Genomic DNA, 20358 nt, shown 5'->3' with positions numbered 1-20358 from the left:
TATTATCAATTAGATAATAAAACTTCTAGGTAGAATTTGGATGATTGTAAGTGGCTGGTCTTTGTGGAATATGGAGCGGTCGTATTTTTTTTTGTCTTCTGTTCTGGTAAGCTAAGCCATGAGCCTAAGTAAACTAAGGTACATTACAAGTACTGCTTTTTTTTTTTTTAACCACAAAACCAGTTTTGGCAATACACGTATGATTAATAACTTAATGATGTAATGGAAAATAACTTTTTGCTCCCTTAAAACCACACTTTTTTTTTATATGCAACTTCAGAAAAGTGCTTCAGAAATCCTCATTTTTTTACGTAATAGTTTAGTCAAACTAGCTCTCATATTCAAGGATACGCTCTGCTTTTTTTTTTTTAATAGAAGCCAATACTTATTGAGAATTAGCCTTTTAATTATACTGGTAGCTGGTGACACACTGAGCAGTTTATATAACAAGACAAGTGAAATCATGCTAATTAATTTTGCAGATTTTTGTTTTGTTTCCCCCTTCCCCCCATAACTGGTAACTTAGTCATTGAATATAGCCACTGTTCATTGAAATGATGAATTTTTTAAGCATGGGGTAGTGCAAACCACTCAACAAACTTTTGTTTGGGTGAATGTCTTAATTCTTGCTTACAGTGCTATGGATGGTGGTGACTTCTTAAGGCTGCTTGATTCTTCATTGCAGGTATAAGATGAAATAGAAAAAGAGGATGTAGAATGATGATATACCATGGCCGTCCAGGAAATACAGAAATAGGGTAGCTAACAGTATTGGTGATTGGTTTGTGACAAAGCAGTTGCATGGCTAGAACTGAACATCATCGAAGGAGAAGTGAAGTCAAAATAATACAAAAGTTATTGAGGGCAAGAAGATTATCTTCTACTTTAGCTGTGGCACTTGACAGCCATATCTATCTATGTAGATGGATGGTATGAATGAAAAATCTCTGTATGAAAGGTCCTCATGTCATACTGGAGGTCTAGCTAAACCCTATCAGTGTGAAAATCTAAGCCTTTGCACAGGAATGGCTTTGTTGGTTGGTTGTCTTTTAGCAGGAAGCCCAATAACTTGTCTGTGGTTTTTGCCTTCATTTAGCCTTCATTTTCCCGTTAGCCCCTCCACCCCTCCTGTGTAATTATTCAAAGTTGTATATTTTGTATGTAGAAACTGTGGATCTGAGATTGTATACGCAAGATTTTTTACTTTTCTTAAAAGTACTCTCAATTTTGGACCAACGTGAATTCTCCCCTCCCCCCATCAAAATTAACTGATTCTGAACCATTAATTGAAGGACATCACGTAAATGGCTTTGTCTACATGTGCATGGTAATTGCATGCTGGAGAAAATTGAAATAAGTAGCTATCTAAATATGAGGTCAAAATGTGTCCAAGTTGTAGCTGTATAGCATTCAGAATATCTCTGATCAATACTGTTTATGAATTAAATTTAAAAATACCAAATCATGCAAAATGTTGAATTTGTGCTTTAGAAAAGTATTCCTGAGTGGAATTTTTGTTTAAAAATTCTTTTATATTTACAGAGAAACTGAGCCATACAAATATTTTTAAAAGTTTGCACTTCTTTAAGGCTATTTATTTTCTAAAAAAGAGGATTTGAATATTTTTGACAAATATACACATGGTATTATGCTAACAAACTGCCATGCAACATATATCTTACATAATGAAGAAATTGAATATACAAGACCTACTCTATTTAACATATATATTGAAAATTTACAGTCTCGCCAATAGTTAAAAAAAGTTTTTCTTATTTGGCAGTATTTTTCTACAGTTTGTTCAAATATTCCGCTTGATGTGTTTTGGTGAATACTGAAATCTAGTCAGTGACAACCTGAGGTACTAAACATTTCTGCCTTACTTCGTTGTCTTCAAAGGTAATCTTTTTGTTCCTTTTAGGCTCTATCCATGAGTTGTGTATTACAGCATTATTTGGCATGGGATCTGCTTCCACTATTGAAACAACTCGCTTTTTCATCTTACTTTTCAGAACTTTCTGAAACTTTTGCCTCGTGAATGCATAAAGTAGAGGGTGAAATATAGTTGTTCCGTATGCCATTACTAGAAAACATAATCGCAACTTTACCAAAAGGTCACTTGGGCCCAAACATAAGATGGTGGTGTTTAAAACAGAGATGGGTGTCCAGCAGAGAAGGAATGTTGAGATAATCAAGAGGGACATTCTGAAGACTCTCTTTTGCCGTTCTCGTCGCTCCCGGTGCCGTTTTACAGCTCGGCGTAGAGCAATTATGACAGACACAGAAGTCCTTACGCCAAAGACGACATTTCTTCCTCCACTGCTGTGGGACACGTCCGTAGTCTCATGCTGAGTGGTTAAAGAAATAGTTTTTTTCTTTCTAGCTTTCTTCTTTTGTCCCGTTGTAAATCTTGTACCAATCCGAATATTTAGAGCCTGGAGTATTTTGGTGTATGTAATTAGCATTACTATAACAGTGAAGAAAAAGATTGGAATCTGAACGAGAAGGTGGTAGTACATTCCTAGCTCAGTGTGGTACTCGTTTGTACTCACGCACAAAAGTGTCTTATTTTCCCAAGTACTTGCGCTTCGAAGACTGAAAAAGTTGACTTCAATGAAAGGAATCAGGAAGGAAAAAAGTGAAATGATCCATATGGATGTCATTAATATCACAGCCCTTCCCATGGTCAGAATTCGATTGGCAGGTTTTACGGAGATGTCATATCGGTCCAGAGTGATAGCAAAGACGTTGATTGCAGTTGAAACGCTTGCAAAAGATACACAAGCCTCATGGAAGCAGCAGATGAGAGCAGTGTTACTCTCCAGTGAAAGCAGAAGGATAACTATAGTTAGAGGAATACATCCCACACAAATTATTACATCAAGTACATGAAGGTTCATTGTAATTATGTTACTGACAGAATTGATTAAGTTGGATTTCATACAGTAAAGTACCAGCACGGTGAGGTTGCTGCCAAGTCCCAAAACAATTTCTAACATCAAAAATCCAGTGAGAGAAACTTGAAAGCTTAATGGATATGACAGTGGTCGGTACATGTTGGTGTCGATGTCATCAATGGCATCTCGAACTGTAATGTTAGATTCAGACTGCATGTTGACTTCCAGAATGGGGGAGAAACACATTCTTTTGTTGCAGTTGTTTTTTCTCCTGAAAGATGAAATAAAATATGGAACTGTTTGATTTCTTTTTTTAACACTTAGTGTAGATAAATGCTGAGGAAGGAGCAGGGAGGAAAAGCATCTATTCTTATCAAACTCTTGATTTACTGTATGTTTAGAGCTTTGGTTGGCATGGACTCAAAAGCCTGAGGATCTAGAATAAGGTCTTTCCTTTTTAAAGGAAAGCAGGATTTGTTTAAAAAAAAAAAAAAGTGAAAAGCTTCCACTTAGGGAGACAAGGCTTTATTTATAGCGATGTGGTTTTTACAAAGGGCCCATTTGTTGAATAAACTATAATTGCGCATTGCCTTTGTATTGCGTTGAGGGTCATTTTAGAAGAATGTTGTTAAGTATTAGCAAATTAGTACTCATGATCATTTTAAAAAGGCTCTTGTGGAAAAAGAAAGTGATAGGAACAGGGAGCACTGTTGCTTATGTATCATAAAAAGAACATTTAAATTATTTATGGCAATTTAGCAGCCTCTTTCTTATGAAGAGTTTGCAATAGTGTTGTGGGCTGAAACTTGAAGTTCTGTAATTCAGCAGATTTTTACAGAGCTTGAAGACTTCTGTTCGCTTTTATCTTGTGTGCATCTACATGTATGAAACTTATCACTCCAACAACTTTATATAAGTATCTATAATTTCAAGTGCAAAACTTATGTGGGTTTGGGGGAATAGAGTTTATTATACAAATACTACATTTCCTTCTTCTGATTTGAATATTCAATTTCTTTGAGAAATCAGTGCCTACATGGAATGGAAGAGTATTAAATTTTATTCCAGAATAGATTTAAGGGAATAATTTTAGAAAATAATGCTTAAAGAGAAAATTGTCTCTTTCAGGGTTTTGGGTTTGGTGGTTTTTTGTGGTTTTTTTTTTTTTTTTAATACAAACTGCAATTAAATCCAACGGATTTATATACATAGCATGTTTGTCTTAGGAATAAGTGAGATTCAAAAAAGGTAGCATTTATTACATCTAGGAGATTTTTTATTTTGTGGCTCATCTGCTTTGTTTTACACATGCTGATAGGTTGTAAATGTAGCAGCTGCATGTAATACCTGATGTTTGTTTATATTGTCAGCCAGCTCTTGAGTTTGTAATGAAATGAATAAATAAAAGAGAGGTTATTCAATTTCTTGTTATGATACTTGAGGGGTTGGTTTTTTTTTTAGGTAGCTTTAAATTTAAGAGGGGACATACTTGGCATGAAAATAAATTTAAATGCAGACCTTTGTTCCATTCTGAATACATTAAAAATGGATAGCACTAAGGTGAACAAAAATGAGCTCTTTTTAAATGAAAGTATGAATTAAGCACACTTGGGATACAATATGCAAATGGATTTTATCTGCAGTTCTGAAAAGCCTCAATTGCACAATACTATTAGTTGCAAATTGTATGATGAAAATTCTTGGTATGCTTCAACAGTTATTTCACATGTACGTCTTATATACAAAAGATGGAAATTAGAACATATTAGTCTCAGGTGTGAAATGAAACAAGAAATATTTCAAAAGCTTTGTTTAATTTCTAATTTAGGCAACCTCTGTTAGGTTTATATTAACCCTCAGGAATACTATTTCCTCTGTGTACACTGTCCTGGCTGTGAATGGATTTCAAGAAACCATTCCAAATGCATTACTGGATAAATGGAGTTGTTTCGTCTTAGCAAAAGCAAGGAGGAAATCAAAAGCAGGTCTGCTAAAACAAATTATGGTCTTAACACTAACATTAGGCCAACTGAAATTTTGTGCAACAGAAAACTTCAGATGTGCTAAGTCTTATGAATAGATTAAACATCACCTCCTTGTTGCATTGATTAGATTTCAGTTAAATAAAAGCAGAAATGTCAAGGCAGGGAGCTAATTTACCCAGTGCATTGCCCTTCTGGACAGTGCCTGTTCCCTTGCAAATGCTGAGCGGAGGTGGGGTGCATGCAACTGCTGACCTACCTGTTCTCTGCGCCTCAAGGGCCTTTCAGATCATTGCAGCAGCTTGTCATAAATTGATACATGGTGTCACTGACAGATATTTGACATGCACTGTAACCTGGAAACCAAGCAGTAGCTGGGCTCTTATTTCATTCCTTGCGGGTTTTTTTTTTCTTTTTTTTGTTCCAGCACTTCAGCAGCAAAAAATTCTGATTAAACATGGGGACTTCTTAATTGCCTTACTTCTACAGACCAGTGCATATTCTGCTTGTCTGTTCTGAGTTTCAAGCCAGCAATAACAAATAAACCTTCTTTTAAGTGATGTTAATTTCTTTCCCCTGTTGCATTTTGTAGCAGCCTGTTTTTATTTTCCAGGTTTAAAAAAAAAATAATTTCTGATCTCTGTGTTCAGAGTGTATGTAGACATCCTTTAGTTTATGGTTGTGTATTTCTTTCTGTAAAATTCCTGCTCATTACTTTTGAGTGATGGCTTAGTCAAAGAAGTTGCTATACATCATAAAATCCAGTTCATGTGCTTTGAGAGTAACCATGAGTTACCTAATTTGGTTTATTTTCATTTAAGGAGAATACATAACAGACCATAAAATTGAGAGAAAAATATCCATTAGTCATTATGACAAATAAGTTATTTAATGAGTAGTATAGAAAAAGCTTGGTTAAACCCTTATTCAGCTTGCTGGTGAAGTATGCATATTCTCCTTTTGGGAATTCATGTTTCATTGTTTCTTCATGCATCAGTAGTTTCCACAATTCTGGTTTTAAATTATAAATCCCTCTTTAAGAAATGCTCACCATTTTAAGAATCGATCATTGCACTCTTCTTGTAATGAAAATCTGAGCAGATGTGTTAGTCTTCCATGTATATTGTTGAAGTGTCGTGCACGTAAATGGTAATACAAGTGTGTTCCATGTTTTGTTTCTAATTCCTTTATGTCTTAAGAATACATTTTAGTGATGGATCCTGCTGCTTGTAGGTCATACAGCTAGAAAGATACCCGGTCAACTGCATTCTTCATATTGTCAGTTGTAAAACTGAATTAGTTGCTGCATGCCCTTGTGAAGGGGAGGAAAAAAAAGGTTAAAAGTAGGGCTTATAATTTCAAAATAAAGTAATGCAAGAATATATTTTCTAATATCACTTATTTCATGAATAAAAGATCTCTAAAATTGGATCTTATAGATTACATAGAAAATCAGTTAGTGTGTTCACTATTTGCTAGTAAAATCATGTCATCCTTCTGTCAACTTATATGAATTTAGTTTTTTTCGACAAGTTTCCTGTTCTCCAAATAGTGCAGGTTACAAAAAACCCCGACTAGAAGCAATAGCTGTTGGATGTAGTGTGTCTGTGACTACAGCTAGAAAATGTAGTTTTATAGCTCTTGTGGGCAGGTAGTTTATACATACAACTCTCTTGTCTTCTAATGAGAAATTGAGCAGAGTCAATGAGCTTTATAGGAAATATGTTTTTGTTTAATTTGCACACTGTTATAATTTCCTTTCTTGAAATAAATGTTTAGCAAATCCGTGTTTTTAATAAATGGCTTGTACAGGGTAATGAAAGAAATAAGTTTAAAAAAAGCCCAACAAAAAAGGGGGATTTCTTGAGCAATCAGAGATTAGTCATATTAGCCAACCTTCATAAAGCAGTAAGTGTACACTAATTACAGACTATCTGATCCTTCAAAGAGTAACTGAATAAATCTGTAACATACTTAACTGCCAATATTTGGAAATACTGCTGAGGGAGGAAAAAAATATTCCCGGTTGCATTATGTGTTTTTTTTCCCCAATACTGTATTAGCTTAAACTGTACTGTCTTTATGTTGTACAAACAAAACAGGTTCTTAATATTCTACAAGACTTTCATACAAAATAACATTTTTCTACCATTGTGTTTTTAATGGGGAGGGGGAGATAGCATTTGAATATTTCCTGGTCTCAAATATAACAAGATACTAGCACTTAATGTAAGTTGAATCTGATCTCTTCCCTTTTTTCTCCAATTTTTTTTGTTAAATGTTGCTTGTTCTGCATATCATAATAAGGAACAGATCTTACCTCCACTAAAGATTTGATAATCGATGCAGGTGAAGCAGTTCCAGGTTGGAGGGATTCATTTTGTTCACTTGTTAGCAGAGTAGAAGGGAAAGAGGGTAATAAGCATATCTTCAAAAAATGACCTTAATGAAAATTTGTGCCTGTACTGTGCCATTGTTTCAGCATACTGCTAATGTATACAACTGCTTTAGTTCTGGTTTACAGGCTGCTGCAGTCTCCCACTCTTCCTACTGTAGAATCAATAAGCATCTGAAAAGACATAATGAAAGTAATTTAACATACTGAAGGCTTCTTGTCTCCAGAGACACCACTGAGATTCAAGCTTTCTAAAAAAGAAAAGCAGTGCTTCTGAGAGGAAAGCTTGCGATGGGCAGCTTTTGCAGAATGACAGCCTACCTTGTCGCTTCTCCTCACTGCAGAGAGATGCAGTGCATTCACTAATTTTGATTGGTCAGTGATGTTGGGCTTAAATTGTGCTTCATATATGGGATTGATCCCCCCCCGCCCCGATTTATATAAGGATTCTTTTGTAAAAGGACTAAATTTACAAATGATTTATGAATTCTGGAATATATTAAGGGTATGCCAGTTTTATTTTTGCCTTTTCACTCTTTACTTTGTGTACACTGGAAACCACATGACACTGAAAAAAAATGGGATTAAACATTTATTACTTAAAAAGCTTCCAACAATCTATATTTGAATTTGCCTACTTTCCATTTGTGATTTTTTTTTTTCTTGGTCCTAAGAACATCTCTGAAATAAAACTGCCTCTTTGAGCCATGCTGAATTTCACCTGATATGTTTATATGCAAGTGAACATTCAGGTCTTGTCTTGAGTAAATTATATTCAGAACAAGTTGGTACCCGCATGTATATTAGGAAAATTTCTATTAGGATTCACAGAGATTATTCAGACCCTTAAAATGAGTTGATAATTCAGTTTAATGCGTGAATCAGAAAAGAATGTTTTTTATGATCCATCACCATGTACAATGTATGTATAGTAGTGTAGGTTGTTAATTTTGTTGAAATGTTAACTTCTAAAAAAAATCTTGTATGTTCCACATGAATTTTGGTAGAGACTTCACAGGTTTTTGAAAGGATGTCTTGCATGATGTTCTTGACCTTCACTTTGCAGGGGGCAAGGGGTGTCTTCATTTTCACTTTTTTGTTTTGTAACTTATTTCTGAATCTGTTATATCAGTATATAAACAATGCTCGCAACCACATAATGAGGAGTAAGAGAAGTGTAGCACAATATCTGTTTTAATTAGTACTAATGCTAAAATAAAGCTTGGAAATAAATTCAGTATTCAACCCAAAATAATATTTTTTAAAAATTGGTTTGCTGAAGCAAGTAATTTAAGAATATCTGAGTATAAAAATGTTCTGCTGGTAGTTTTTCATCTCAAATAAGTGTGGGGTGTGGGACTTTTTCTGTTTTTCTTGATTTTAAAGATTTTTTTAATACTTTTTTTTTAAAGTTTGATAAAGTACTAAATATTAAAGCACAGTTCTTACATAAGCAGCTGTATTAAGATGGCAGTTATGGTCAAATTTTGATGGGGTCCTCTGTTTTTAAGTTGTTAATGCAATTATAAAATGCAACTGTGTAACTCAGATGTCTGCATTTCTTCTCTTCACTTTTTCTCTCATGACAGCCATCCAATATATTATTTATCTTTAGGTAACAGCATACTTTATTTTTTAAAATGGCTACATATCCGTCTAACGTGCTTCCTGTTCTGTACTCTTTTACGTTCAGAAAATACCTAAATAAAGATTGCAGAAACTTTGAACAAAGATCAGTAGGTACCAGCTGGCTATGCTGATTGAGCTCTTTGAGCTGTCTCTGTATCATCTGCCTCACAAGAGCTTGAAACCAGTGATACCAGCATAGCTCTTAAGGGTGACGTGATAAAGAGGATTCCTGAAATGAAAGCATAAATACTAATATATTAAAGAGATTTGTTTGCTTCACTTTCAGTATGACTTAGGATAAGTAGGGAAGCCTGTCTAAATTTAAACAGATGAATCTCCATCTCCCTTTCTAATTCTTCAGTGTGTGCCTGAACAAACATGGAGATATTGGATGAGCTATACTGTTAGAAAGAAAAAGATGTATACACAGAGGAAGACTGTAACAGGATTTTGGATATAGCGTGGACATGTGGTTCAAACGTAGGCAAAGGGGTCATGAAAGACGTCCTATATTACAGGAGGCGATAATGGCAGAAGTTTTATCTGCAAAAAGCGTTTGAGAGGAATGATGAGGAGCTGAGTTGTGAACATATCAAGCTTAAGTTTTCTGGAGAGAAAATCAGGAGAAGCAGCAGTACCATATGGAGGCAATCAGGAGTAGGTGGATGGATAGACATGCTTACAAGCCATTGCTGTGCAGATGCTAGTTAAGATGGTGTGAACAGATGACATCATCCTCAAAGGGTAGATAGGGAAGAGTGGGCAAAAAGAGCCATGTGCAGACACCCAGCATAGATAGAAAAATGTGCTGTTCTTATACCTGTTTCTATATCAGTACAGAATGGAAGAGAAAGAATTTGACTGGTATTTTGGGGTTTAGGGGAGTGAAAAGTGGGGGGGAAGGATAATGAGAGGGTAGAAATATTGGGGAACAGCAGGAGTCTTAAACCAGGAGATTGGTGATGAAGGGTCTTAGGACTGAGAATAGCAGCACAAGGGGAGAGAGAGACCCAGAATGTGACAGAGAATAGAGCTGTGAAGGGTTGAGGCTGCTGGGTCTGATGTGGGGAGAAGATAAATGCAGAGAGGCGGGAGCTTGAAGCAGAGTGGAGCAGAAGGCAGTGGAGGCATGTGCATGTAAAGAGGCGCTGGGTGCACAAGGGTAGGGATAACTGCAATTGCCATAGCATACACCCCTGTAGTACTTTTAAATTGAATTCAGGAGCCATAACTGTCTGTTAGAGTATGTTTTTCTGTTTTGCTGAGAGCAGGAAGTCCAAAAATTTGGAAGTTGTAGCGTATTTCTCAGTTGTCTTTCATCTTTTATCTACTGTCTGACTTTCTACACACAGAAAGTCATGTCCTAGCATCGACTGTTACTACATTCCAAAACGGTGGTAGGTCATTTGTAGATCTGGAGGTCTAAAGGTCTAAACTCTGCTGGTGAGTTGATAAGATCTCCCCAAACACAGCTTCTTGCACTGCAGTTTTTTAAGGAAGCTTATTTTGTTAAAAAGACTCCTTAGGTTCACAAGGTCTAGCAGGACCAAATGAAGTACTCAATTCTGATGTTTTCTGTCAGAGTCCTTGATTTTGGAGCATTAGCATTGTTATAATGTGCTTTAGGGTTTAACTTTACATAAACCTATCACAGACTGTCTTAACATCCAGGTGTCATGGAATAGACACATTCATGAAGATCTTTATTGGCATAGTTGGGCAACTGTGTCCGCTTACTTCCCTTGTTCTCTGCATTATTCTTCTTTCAGTTTCTAAGATTATCTCCCCTGAATGCTTCAGCAGTGCTTTCTGTTTCTTTCTTTGGGCTGCATGTCTTGTTTCCTAGTTTGAACCTTGCTGCTTGTTCAGTGGCTATTTAGAATTTTACTGCTTCTGGGTCTAAAAATGTCATCTGTTCTCATATTTGCAAGAGGCTTGGGCTCCTAGCTCGTACAAATTTTTCAGTGACACATAATCTCTTTAGAGTTTAAGTCGCTTTTGGAAATGAATATTGGGTGATTTTGGACATCTTGCCCTGGGATTGTTCTTCAGCATTATTTACATGATGCACCTGCACAATTCCAGCTGGATAGATCCTCCTGCACCTTGCACTTACCTACACTGGGCAGTGTGATGCCTGATTCTAGTGTAGCTTTTCTGGATAGTTTATTGTTTGTATCAGTTCTAGCAGCTTATGATCCATATCTAAAATGTGTTTCGTACCTCGTTGCATCTTAGTTTTCTCAATAGTCTGTGTCAGAGAACTTTGTTAGAATGTTGTTGAAAATCCAGTGACTTTTATAGTATCAAGGAAAAATAAGCAGTGGATAATAGCAGTTCGGGTTTGGGAGTTGTACTGACATGCCCTTGTTATGCTGGATTTGTCAAGGTGTTCTGGTTTACCCGATACTGAAATTATGGCTTGCTGGCCTGGATCATGCTGCAGCATGCTTTTATGTTGAAAAGGTGTAAATCTGGCTCCTGTCCAGTACACAAGTTCTAGTTGTAAAGGGTTTTATTATTGTTTAAGAGTGATATGCTGAATAGATGACAAAAATTCTGCTAGAATTTGTACATAAGTACCATTCTGACTCTGGTGGTAATGCAGTCTTTTCTTTCTTTTGACACAAGTACTTTATTCTCATTTCTTTAATCTATCGAGAATGGTTCTAAGACTGTTCTTCCTTTTCTGTAGTAAAGACTGACATCCACAAAATTAATTTTCCGTTCAGTGTCCTATCCTTAATGTTTGTTTTCTTTTCTCCCTGATTGTTGATTGCCATACGGCTTTCTTTGTTTTGTTATTTTTATAATGACTTACTTAGGTTGGGTTTTGGGTTTTTTTTTGCATTTCTAACTTCCATTTTTCCCTTGCCAGAAAACATTCCTACACATGGGACATTGTGGATCTCAGTTTCTCCATTTTAGAATTACCTCCATAGATTTAAAAAAATTTGGATTTTCCAGCTTAATTATATATAATTTCATTGTCCTTCCTCTTGTATTTGCAAAGATGTACACTTTTGGAAGCAACACAAAGACAAGTATTTTTACGTAGATATAAAATATATTATATATAAACCATATATGTAATATATTATAATGTTATATATATTTTATATTTTTATATAGTTTTTTATATATAATGAATATATTTTCATTTTGAAGATGCGGAGTTAATGTTAGCATAGCAGCTTGAGTACAGAAAAATTACCTACTTATGCTATGAAATAAGAATGTCTTAGAAGATTCATTTGGTTTGTGTAATTGTTAGGCATAGGTTATTTGTTCAGCAGTATTCCATGTTAGTTCAACTATTGACCTTTTCAGCACTGGAAATTCCTGTACTCATGAGGAAATGTGTAAGTTACAGAATGCCCTTTAGCAATTAATAGTGAAACTGTATCTTGTTTTAGTTTTGCACAATGAGGTGATATCAAAGAAGAATTACAGAACCAGTGCTGGTTATCACTCACATGTAGAGAAGGCGTCCTTTTCATATCACAACAGTAAATTTGGTTTAGTGATGTAGCTAAACCATGGTCCTGGTGCATTATTGCACAATTATTTAAGCATTTTAGTAAAAAAAAAAAAGGAATATCAATTATCCTCAGGAGGCAAGTATGGCTGGTAAATTTAATAATAATTTGAATAACATCAGTCTGACTCCAGCTGTTCTCCATGGAAGTGGTTTGTCCTCTAGTATAAATATTCACAACAAAAGGTGCTGTATCTTGTAGTAGTTATTGGCAAAATCTTAAATAGTCACTGTAAATGTCAAGATAAATTTTTCATTTTTCTTTAAAAATTGCAATATTGCTGTGAATTTAGTTTTTCCTTCATTAAAATTGTACTTTTGAGTACTCTGAGAACTTGAGAGATTTCTGCTTTTATAAAGTGTTCTTAGTTCCAAGTTGGCAATTGCTACTGAATTTTAGTGAGGGTTTTCATTATTATGGAAAGGCTTTTGGAGTTCTGATATCATCTCTTTTGTATTGCTTCGAACATATAAAGAAAAAAGCCACCTGCTCGCATTGTTTAAGCTTCTGAAAGTGTGCCTGAAAGAATGTTGATTCTGTAAGTTGGAAAGTAGCTTAGCGCGATAGCTGAAGAGTGCTGAAGCTGGAGTGCTGACACTGTGTGGCTGTAGAATGAGGCAATGCTGCCTCGTGGCTTAAAGTCCCAGGTGGTTGCTTACCTTGCTTTCCTCAAAATATTTTGTATGTTGGAAGAAGTTTTGAGTGTTATTCCCTGCTGCCGGGGTTGCTGTGTTGCCTGGCGTCTCCAAGTCCTAGCTCATGACGGCGCTGTGCTAGGTGCATGGCAGAATGGCATCAATATAAATGTTTCAGTAAGCTTTCTGCCTGGCTTATTGCAGTGAATTGGATTCAGAGGTAGCTGAACTTAACGTGCGGGGCTTAAACTTCAGGATCTGGTTCAGGAGTCTCCATCAGATATCCTTGATGCTGTGGAAGCCGTGCCTGGCAAAGTGTGCAGGATGGGCAGCAGCAGGAGCAGCACTAGCTGCCCTGTTACAATCCCCTGTTGATGGAGTTTTGTTACACAACTTCGTGCTGTAATAGCCTATAAGTGGAATTGCTGATTTAAATCAAGAAAACAGGAAGATTTTCTCTAGAGTTGTTTATTCGACGGAGATCTTGGATAGACTTTGTTTCTAATAATTTTTAAAAATAGGAAGGCAATACGATTTTCTCTTAATTAAGACAAAGTGTTCACATGGCATGCCTAGTAGCAAGCATTCTTCTAGCTGAAATTAAGAGACAAAAACCTTATGATCTTAATTGCCCTGTGAGTAAAGAGTGAACACAACGTGAATAGGTATCACAACATAAACTGTGTCCCTTTAATTTTGTTAAGATCACCCACAGTGTAAGGGTTACTGCCAGGGTGAGTTTATACATTGCAGTCTTGCTCAGTTAGCCCCTGGGCTGATTTGGCTTGGAAGCGCTACAAAAAGTGTGTGAAAAGGATCTGGTAGGCTTACTACCTTTAAAATCAAAGTTCAGTGACCACAGACAGTAACTTCGCATGTTTCCATGTAACTGCAGTGACAGGAGCATACTTTTCCTTCCTCAGACAACAAAATAAAACCTATGGACAGTAGTTAGATTTCGCCCCCCAGTTGTGAATGACTGCCGTAAGTGGTTAAAACCATCTGTCAGGCCCCAGTGTTCAATTCAAATGTAGGAAGTCATTCATATCAGTCTGATAGTGGTGATATTCCTCACATTAAGTTCTCAGAATCTGAAAAATGATATGCAGTACTACGTGTTTTCTTGTCTGATTTTTTTAATGATAAAGTACTTCCCCTCTTTGCCACCTTAGTTCTTGAGTTATTATTTTTACAAGGTTGTTCAGGGAAACTGATAGAAAATCTGTTCATGTAGTGCCATAAAAAGACATGTGAGAGAAGTTTAAAAGTAATAAACTATAATGATAAATGCATAATAGTAAGGAAATGGAACTAAGCTAGGGCAGTGTGTTGGCTTCACCATTTACTCTGCTAAAAAGAATATTCATTTGATTGATGTGCATGTTGATCTAAATTTAGATTTGTGTTGGTATCATCTTCAGTTTATTTTCTTCCTCTGTTGTTTGGGTGAAGTAGTTTCCATAATTTGTATCTGTAATACAGTTTAATTTTTTTTTATTGATTGTTGACAAATATCTCTCACTTTCTTAAGAGGATAAATGAAATAGAAATATGATACCCTTGATATTTTCTGGGTTTTTTTAAACATACATATTGTAGCTCTAGAGTCTAAAATAAATACGTAAACTGTTTAAAATGTATGCATATGCGTGCTTATGAAGAACTAGTTTTGTCTATGAAGCTTTCAAAAATCAAGGATTTTTGTGCCTAAACCATAGTTTCAGTTTTTTTCCATCTCCTAAAGTATTTTTAACCTCACTGCATAATTGTTGTATTTGAAATCACTTATTGTAGTACTGAAGCAAACCAGAGCTTGTACAAAAAATGCTCTCAGTTGCTGTTTTTTGGGGAAGGCTGAGAGCAATAGTGTCAGTGGTATGTCTGAGGAAGGGAATACTGTTTCGCTTCGTATGTGGTTGATGTCTGGAAGTGGCTTTGCAGTCATTAGGCTTGAAGCCTAGATTTTATTTTACTAATAAAATCTTGAGAAATTGAAAGTGGTTGCTGGAGACATTTTTGTTACACCGATGGATGATGAGCAAATACATGTTTATGGAGAAAAAACTTGTCAAATTCTTCAGCAGCCTTCACCTTCTACTTAAATTAAAACGTATAGGTAGAATGAGTTGCAGTGATAGGAGCTATAAAGTGTAGTTGGAGTGGGAAAGTGGAAAAATGTTATTTGCATTATTTCCGGTACCTTTCAAACTGAGAAGCTTCAATATTACTAGGTAGGCTAGCAACTCTGCAAATTGATACCTACGGTTAGGAGCTCCTGGAGGAAATGCAGAAGACAGAATATAGCAACTGCTACAACCTATCAACAGGAAAACCATGTGAGTTATTACATACTGACTGTGCCCGTTACCCTGCTGTCTTTCTAAAAGAGAAATGAAGTTCTCGTACAAGTAGAGGTCTTTTCCAGTCCTCGTTCTTTCCATGGTAGATACGGTGCCCAGTGAGAAATGACTCCCCCTGAGAGACAGCTGAATATGGAGGAGCACGTTATTTGTCTTATTAATCAAGCAAATTAGTTTTAATGTGAGAAATGAATGGAAGGAAAGGAGAGCCTGCCCTTTGAAAGTGGTTACTATTTTAAGCCTGCTGGTGGTTAGGTTGGAAATGTTTTTCTTTAAGTTGTTTTATGTTGTAATACCTTTTCTGCTGTCTTGCTCTCAAAGGAGAAAGAAAAACTCAGCCAGCCCTTCCTGTTCCCCCCAGGGTAACTTCTTTTTTCCCCTGCAAATTTTTCATATATTCTTCAGAAACTTATTTTGTTCACCACCATCAAAAAATTCTAGGCATCTACCTGTTTATTGCGTTCTTGATAGTACCCTGTTTAACACTCCCACGCCAAAATCTTTAAGCCGGCATTATCACAGTAATCAATACATACTTTGGTCTAGGGTAGAATACTTCAACAAGATTTTCCAGTGGTGTTTGAGTACATCTGTATGTAAGGACTATATGGCTCTTTGGATTGTCAGTTAAATGCATACCTTGATGAATATTACAGGCTGCAATGATAGCAAGTACTTAATACAGTTTGTGAGAGTATAAAAGCTGCTTTCAGTAATCTTGAAGCCTGTAGGCAAAGCAGCTATTACAGTGTACTTCAGGGCAATAAAGGTTGATACTAGTGACAGAAATTTTAGTTTGTATTCAGTACTCTTAATATAGAGCAAATTTATATGGACAGCTAGAGATAGTGTGGATTAACACTTTAAGGATTTTAGCTGCTTGTGTGATATCCATGACCACAATACCTGAGCATCCCCTATCTGCTTCATAGTTTCTCTCCACATCATTCTATTTTGTAGAAAAACAGTTTGGCTACATGCTAGAAGCCTAGGGCAGATCTGGAAAGTCTGTCTGTATTTCATGAATCTGTCCAGTCTCTATAATACAAGACTAATTTCTTTTTCAAAAATGCAGGTGCTATATAAATTTTCCATATTTATTCTCTTTGCGTGCCTTTAAGCACAGATTTTTTTATGTCTAACTAGACTTGACAAAGAAAGTTAAGCCAAGGCAATGTTTTGGAGTAATAATGAGCAAACTGAGGTTTGAGTGGAAAAATAGTTCATGTATCTAAATCTTTCTCTCAGGACATTCATTTTTTTTTTCTAAAGTAAACTAATGTGTTGGCGAAGTCAGAATATAAATTATATATTGCACTAACCTTACTTCTGTGTAAATTGCTTTAAGCCCTCAACTGCATTGGAAGGGGGAGGGAGCAAAACAAACCCCCAGAACATGCAAATAATTAATGAGATTTAAAAAAAATATATCGATGAAACACTATAGAACTCTCTACTTCATCATCCAGCTTTTCAAAATTAAACACCCCCCCCATCTCTAAGGAAACAGGCCTTGCAGCATGCATAGAAGATTATTAAACATGGGACAAAAATATAGAACCACGTTTGGAGAATATTTCACCTGGATTTTGACATCTAGGAGCTGTTGCTTCTAACATCAGCTAGGAAGTTAAATTAAGTGTAAAGAAATTTGCTAAACAAAACCTATAATCATATAGGACCTAACAGTTAAACAAATCAATATTACGAATAGAACAAACTGGATATAGTGCTTTTATGTACGGTACTTTGGGTTGTGCCATACTGGAAAAACTTTCAATTTATATATTAGGTGCCTTGTATTTTGGTGCGTTTCTCCTTCTCTTACCCTTCCCAATATAACCTGTATCTTATGTGTGTGTGTGACGTGGCAGAAGGAAGAAGAAAAGATACGTCTATTTAGGATGAGCCAGGCATGGAGTTGGTAGGATGAATTTTTGATGAGAACTAAAGGAGTCAGATGCAAGGACAGGGAAGTTGTGAGAATTGCTACAAGGGTGACTGAGCTGCTCTTCAGAATTATTTATATAGGCTTTCCTCATTTTCTTAACGATCTTTTGCTGTAAGTGGACAGAAAATGTTGAATGTTGAGTTTCATGGTCGCTTTTGTAGGAAACTACTAAGAGCTTGATACGGGTTTTTAAAGAAAAATCTTCAGCAATATCAATATTTCTTCACTTTGGTACCACAGTATAATTCCTTTGAGTACAACTGCCATGTATGGCAATTTGCTGGATAGCATCCTGTGATCCGCTGGGCACAAAATTGCCTTGAGTAGATTTGCACATCCACAACACAAAGAAATAAGAATGGAAATGGGATCGATCCCAAAAATTCCATAGACCAGCAGCTGCGGAGAGAATTGTGGACTGTGGAGAGTCCACATAAAATTGCTAATCTGTAATTTTAAATCTTTGTTTAAATCTGTGATTACGATGCAGAGTTTCTTTTCTCTTTCTGTGCTTGCCTGAAAGCGTCTATATTTTCAAAGTATGTTTTAAGATCGCTGAGAGCTGCTAGTCATAGATGCTGAAGAAATGAATTCACCAAATCACTAATCTTTTTAATTTTTTAGATTCTTTTTAGAAACACATCCAGCTGATATAATTTAATATTCTATTCTTGTGCAGAGACTTGGCTAATGCATCTGTTGAATGAATAAATAAATGGAAAGAAATGCAGTTTTAATTCTGGCAAAAACTATTTTTATTGCTTGCTTGTAAAATTGGCAGCAATATTCTACTCTGGGATAGCATTATTGGTTACTGACACAGTGGAATAATAGTAGCAGTTAGAAATAAATGTGAATTTAGCTGAATTTTATAGCTTGGGCTTTTATTTATTATAAGTAATTCTAGCACCTGCAAAATAATGTAAGATGCTGGTTTCTCTTTTGACAAATACTACACATTCACAGATTAATGTATAGCTTCTAATCTCCATTGATTACGATTATCTAGCAAGTGCTTGCTAGACGTCAAAGCAGTCTGACACTGCGAACAGGTCACAGGTTGGGCCAACCTGTTCTTTGTCTGAGGCTCAAGAGAGCAGCCAAATAGCTACTGTTTTACCCTCCGGACAGAAAAATATATTTCTTTTCTTCATCTGCCTTTCAGCTTTTGACTTCTTACTGAGTTAGTAAGTTATTTATTTGTTTTGGTATTTGAATGATATTTGAACTTTTAATGAGGAAATTCTGTTATGCTTCTTCTGGGAGGACAAAGTAGTATCCAAATAGTTTTAATTGCAGTACCCAACTCTTTGCTGTTCAGTTTTGCTGATAAATACAGGGTTGCTCAAAATGCCTGCTGTGTCCACCTCCAAGGCCGCCTTCGCACTGTTCCAGATCTTCTACCAAACCTGGGGATTTGGGGTGCTGACTCAGCTGGAACAAGGCACGCTGGGTTGCTCTTGAAGAAATCTGTGGTAACTTGACTTGATTAAAACTCTGCTGTCATCACTGCCACTGACAAGCAGTGCTCACCATGAGTCTGTCTTGTTCAGCTGAACAGTGTGTACAAAGTAGTTATTCTATAACTCCTATAACTATGATACGTATACCATAGTTGTATTTTGTATGAAAGTGTATATGCATACATACGTGTATATGTATATAAAAAAATACGTCATGGTTATAAAATTGACTTTAATTCTCTAGAAGTGGTGTAAATTACACTCTTTCTGGCAACAGAAACAGTATAATTGTTTCTGTAGAAACAGATGTTATTTTATCAGTTGGTCTTATGCTGCTGTGGCCTTTCTAGCAACTGTAGCCTGAGAAATTGATGTCTAACACTTTTTTTCCTCTCCTGGTCTTTAATTGTGACTAAAACTTTCTAATGTCTTTGCAGACTGGAATGGAAATGCAGTTACAAAGTTTTTCTATGACAACAGTGAGTTGTCTCGCTTCAGTTGCTTTGTTACAACTCTTAAGTGCTCACTTAACAGGAATTAGCATATGTCCTTCAGATTTTTCTATCAGAGCTGACATACAAGTAATTACAAACAGTAAACTGTTTGTTTCATGCTTCTACTTGCTTCACAGAAATCTTGATCCTGGTCTTCCAACATCCAAGAATGAACGAATAAATCTTTTTCTGTGCTCATGAAAATCCTTTTCTGGTGACATATGTACGTTTAACACTCCAGTATAATTTCATTAAGGGTGTCGCGGATGGAAGCAAGACTGCAATTCACTCATAAGAGAGAAGCAACAATACACTTTATTGATACAGAACAGTGAGTTAGAGCTCAATGGTAAATGCAACAGTGATTTAACAAGATTTGATGGCAAGGTACACTTGATTATTTACTGCATAGAGGACAGGTCAGACAAAACTGTCAGGGAGACCCTCCCATTGAGCCATGAGGTTCAGAAAGGACCCCCTTGCTTTCTAAACTCCTTCTCAGAAAGGAGTCTAGGTGCGGCTGGATCCAAACCTAGGCCCAGACTTGGTCAACGGTTTATGTCTAAAGGATTATATATGTTCAATTAATCCTTTCTATCACTTAGCTAAGATTTCAAAGTTTAGCATCCTGTTAGTCACTTACCGAGGATCTGTTGTGGCAAGGAATCTCTCAACCTCAAGGAGTAACCTTGAGAGGTGTCCCTACTCAAGGGGAGACCCCGCCGTGCAGCCCGCTGCTGTGCAGGAGAGCTCAACCGGCCCCGGGCTGTCCACTACTTATAAGAGTAAGATGATTGACTTATAGTCATATTTGCATATCAGCAAGTCATTTGGGTCACTGCTCCAGACAGTGCTTGGCTACCGTGTTGCCATCCATCCCCAAAGTCCAGCATAAGCTGGATGCAGCCACAACGACCCCCACTGGTGGTCGTTGCTTATGCGGGGGAGGGGGGAGCACACGGCCACAAAGGGAAATCTCATGATAAATTTAGGGAAAGAAAAAGCAAGCTCAA

The 20358-nt window shown here is 36.4% G+C and overlaps 2 protein-coding genes across 4 annotated transcripts in view; one reads left to right on the top strand and one right to left on the bottom strand.

Annotated features, from left to right (window-relative positions):
- Window positions 1–20358, top strand: part of COG5 (component of oligomeric golgi complex 5) — a 193272-nt gene that overhangs the window by 31789 nt on the left and 141125 nt on the right. The gene's annotated exons all lie outside the window — the stretch shown is intronic.
- On the bottom strand, window positions 1580–7635 carry GPR22 (G protein-coupled receptor 22). Of its 3 annotated transcripts, XM_076328644.1 has the most exons (4): window positions 7596–7635; window positions 7200–7448; window positions 5139–6191; window positions 1580–3168 (listed from the first exon to the last, which is right to left on the bottom strand). In XM_076328644.1, the coding sequence occupies exon 4, from the start codon at window positions 3141–3143 to the stop codon at window positions 1842–1844; it is 1302 nt and encodes a 433-aa protein (XP_076184759.1). In that variant the 5' UTR covers window positions 3144–3168; window positions 5139–6191; window positions 7200–7448; window positions 7596–7635; the 3' UTR covers window positions 1580–1841. The 3 variants fall into 3 exon arrangements, with proteins under 3 accessions (XP_076184759.1, XP_076184754.1, XP_076184766.1); XM_076328639.1 differs by lacking the exon at window positions 7596–7635 and having other exon boundaries at window positions 7200–7580; XM_076328651.1 differs by lacking the exons at window positions 7200–7448; window positions 7596–7635 and having other exon boundaries at window positions 5931–5983.

The sequence above is a fragment of the Aptenodytes patagonicus genome, chromosome 1, assembly GCF_965638725.1.
Source record: "Aptenodytes patagonicus chromosome 1, bAptPat1.pri.cur, whole genome shotgun sequence".
In the NCBI taxonomy this organism is placed as follows: Eukaryota; Metazoa; Chordata; class Aves; order Sphenisciformes; family Spheniscidae; genus Aptenodytes; species Aptenodytes patagonicus.
Note: the sequence above shows the minus strand (reverse complement) of the source record. Positions and strands in the feature narration are given on the sequence as shown.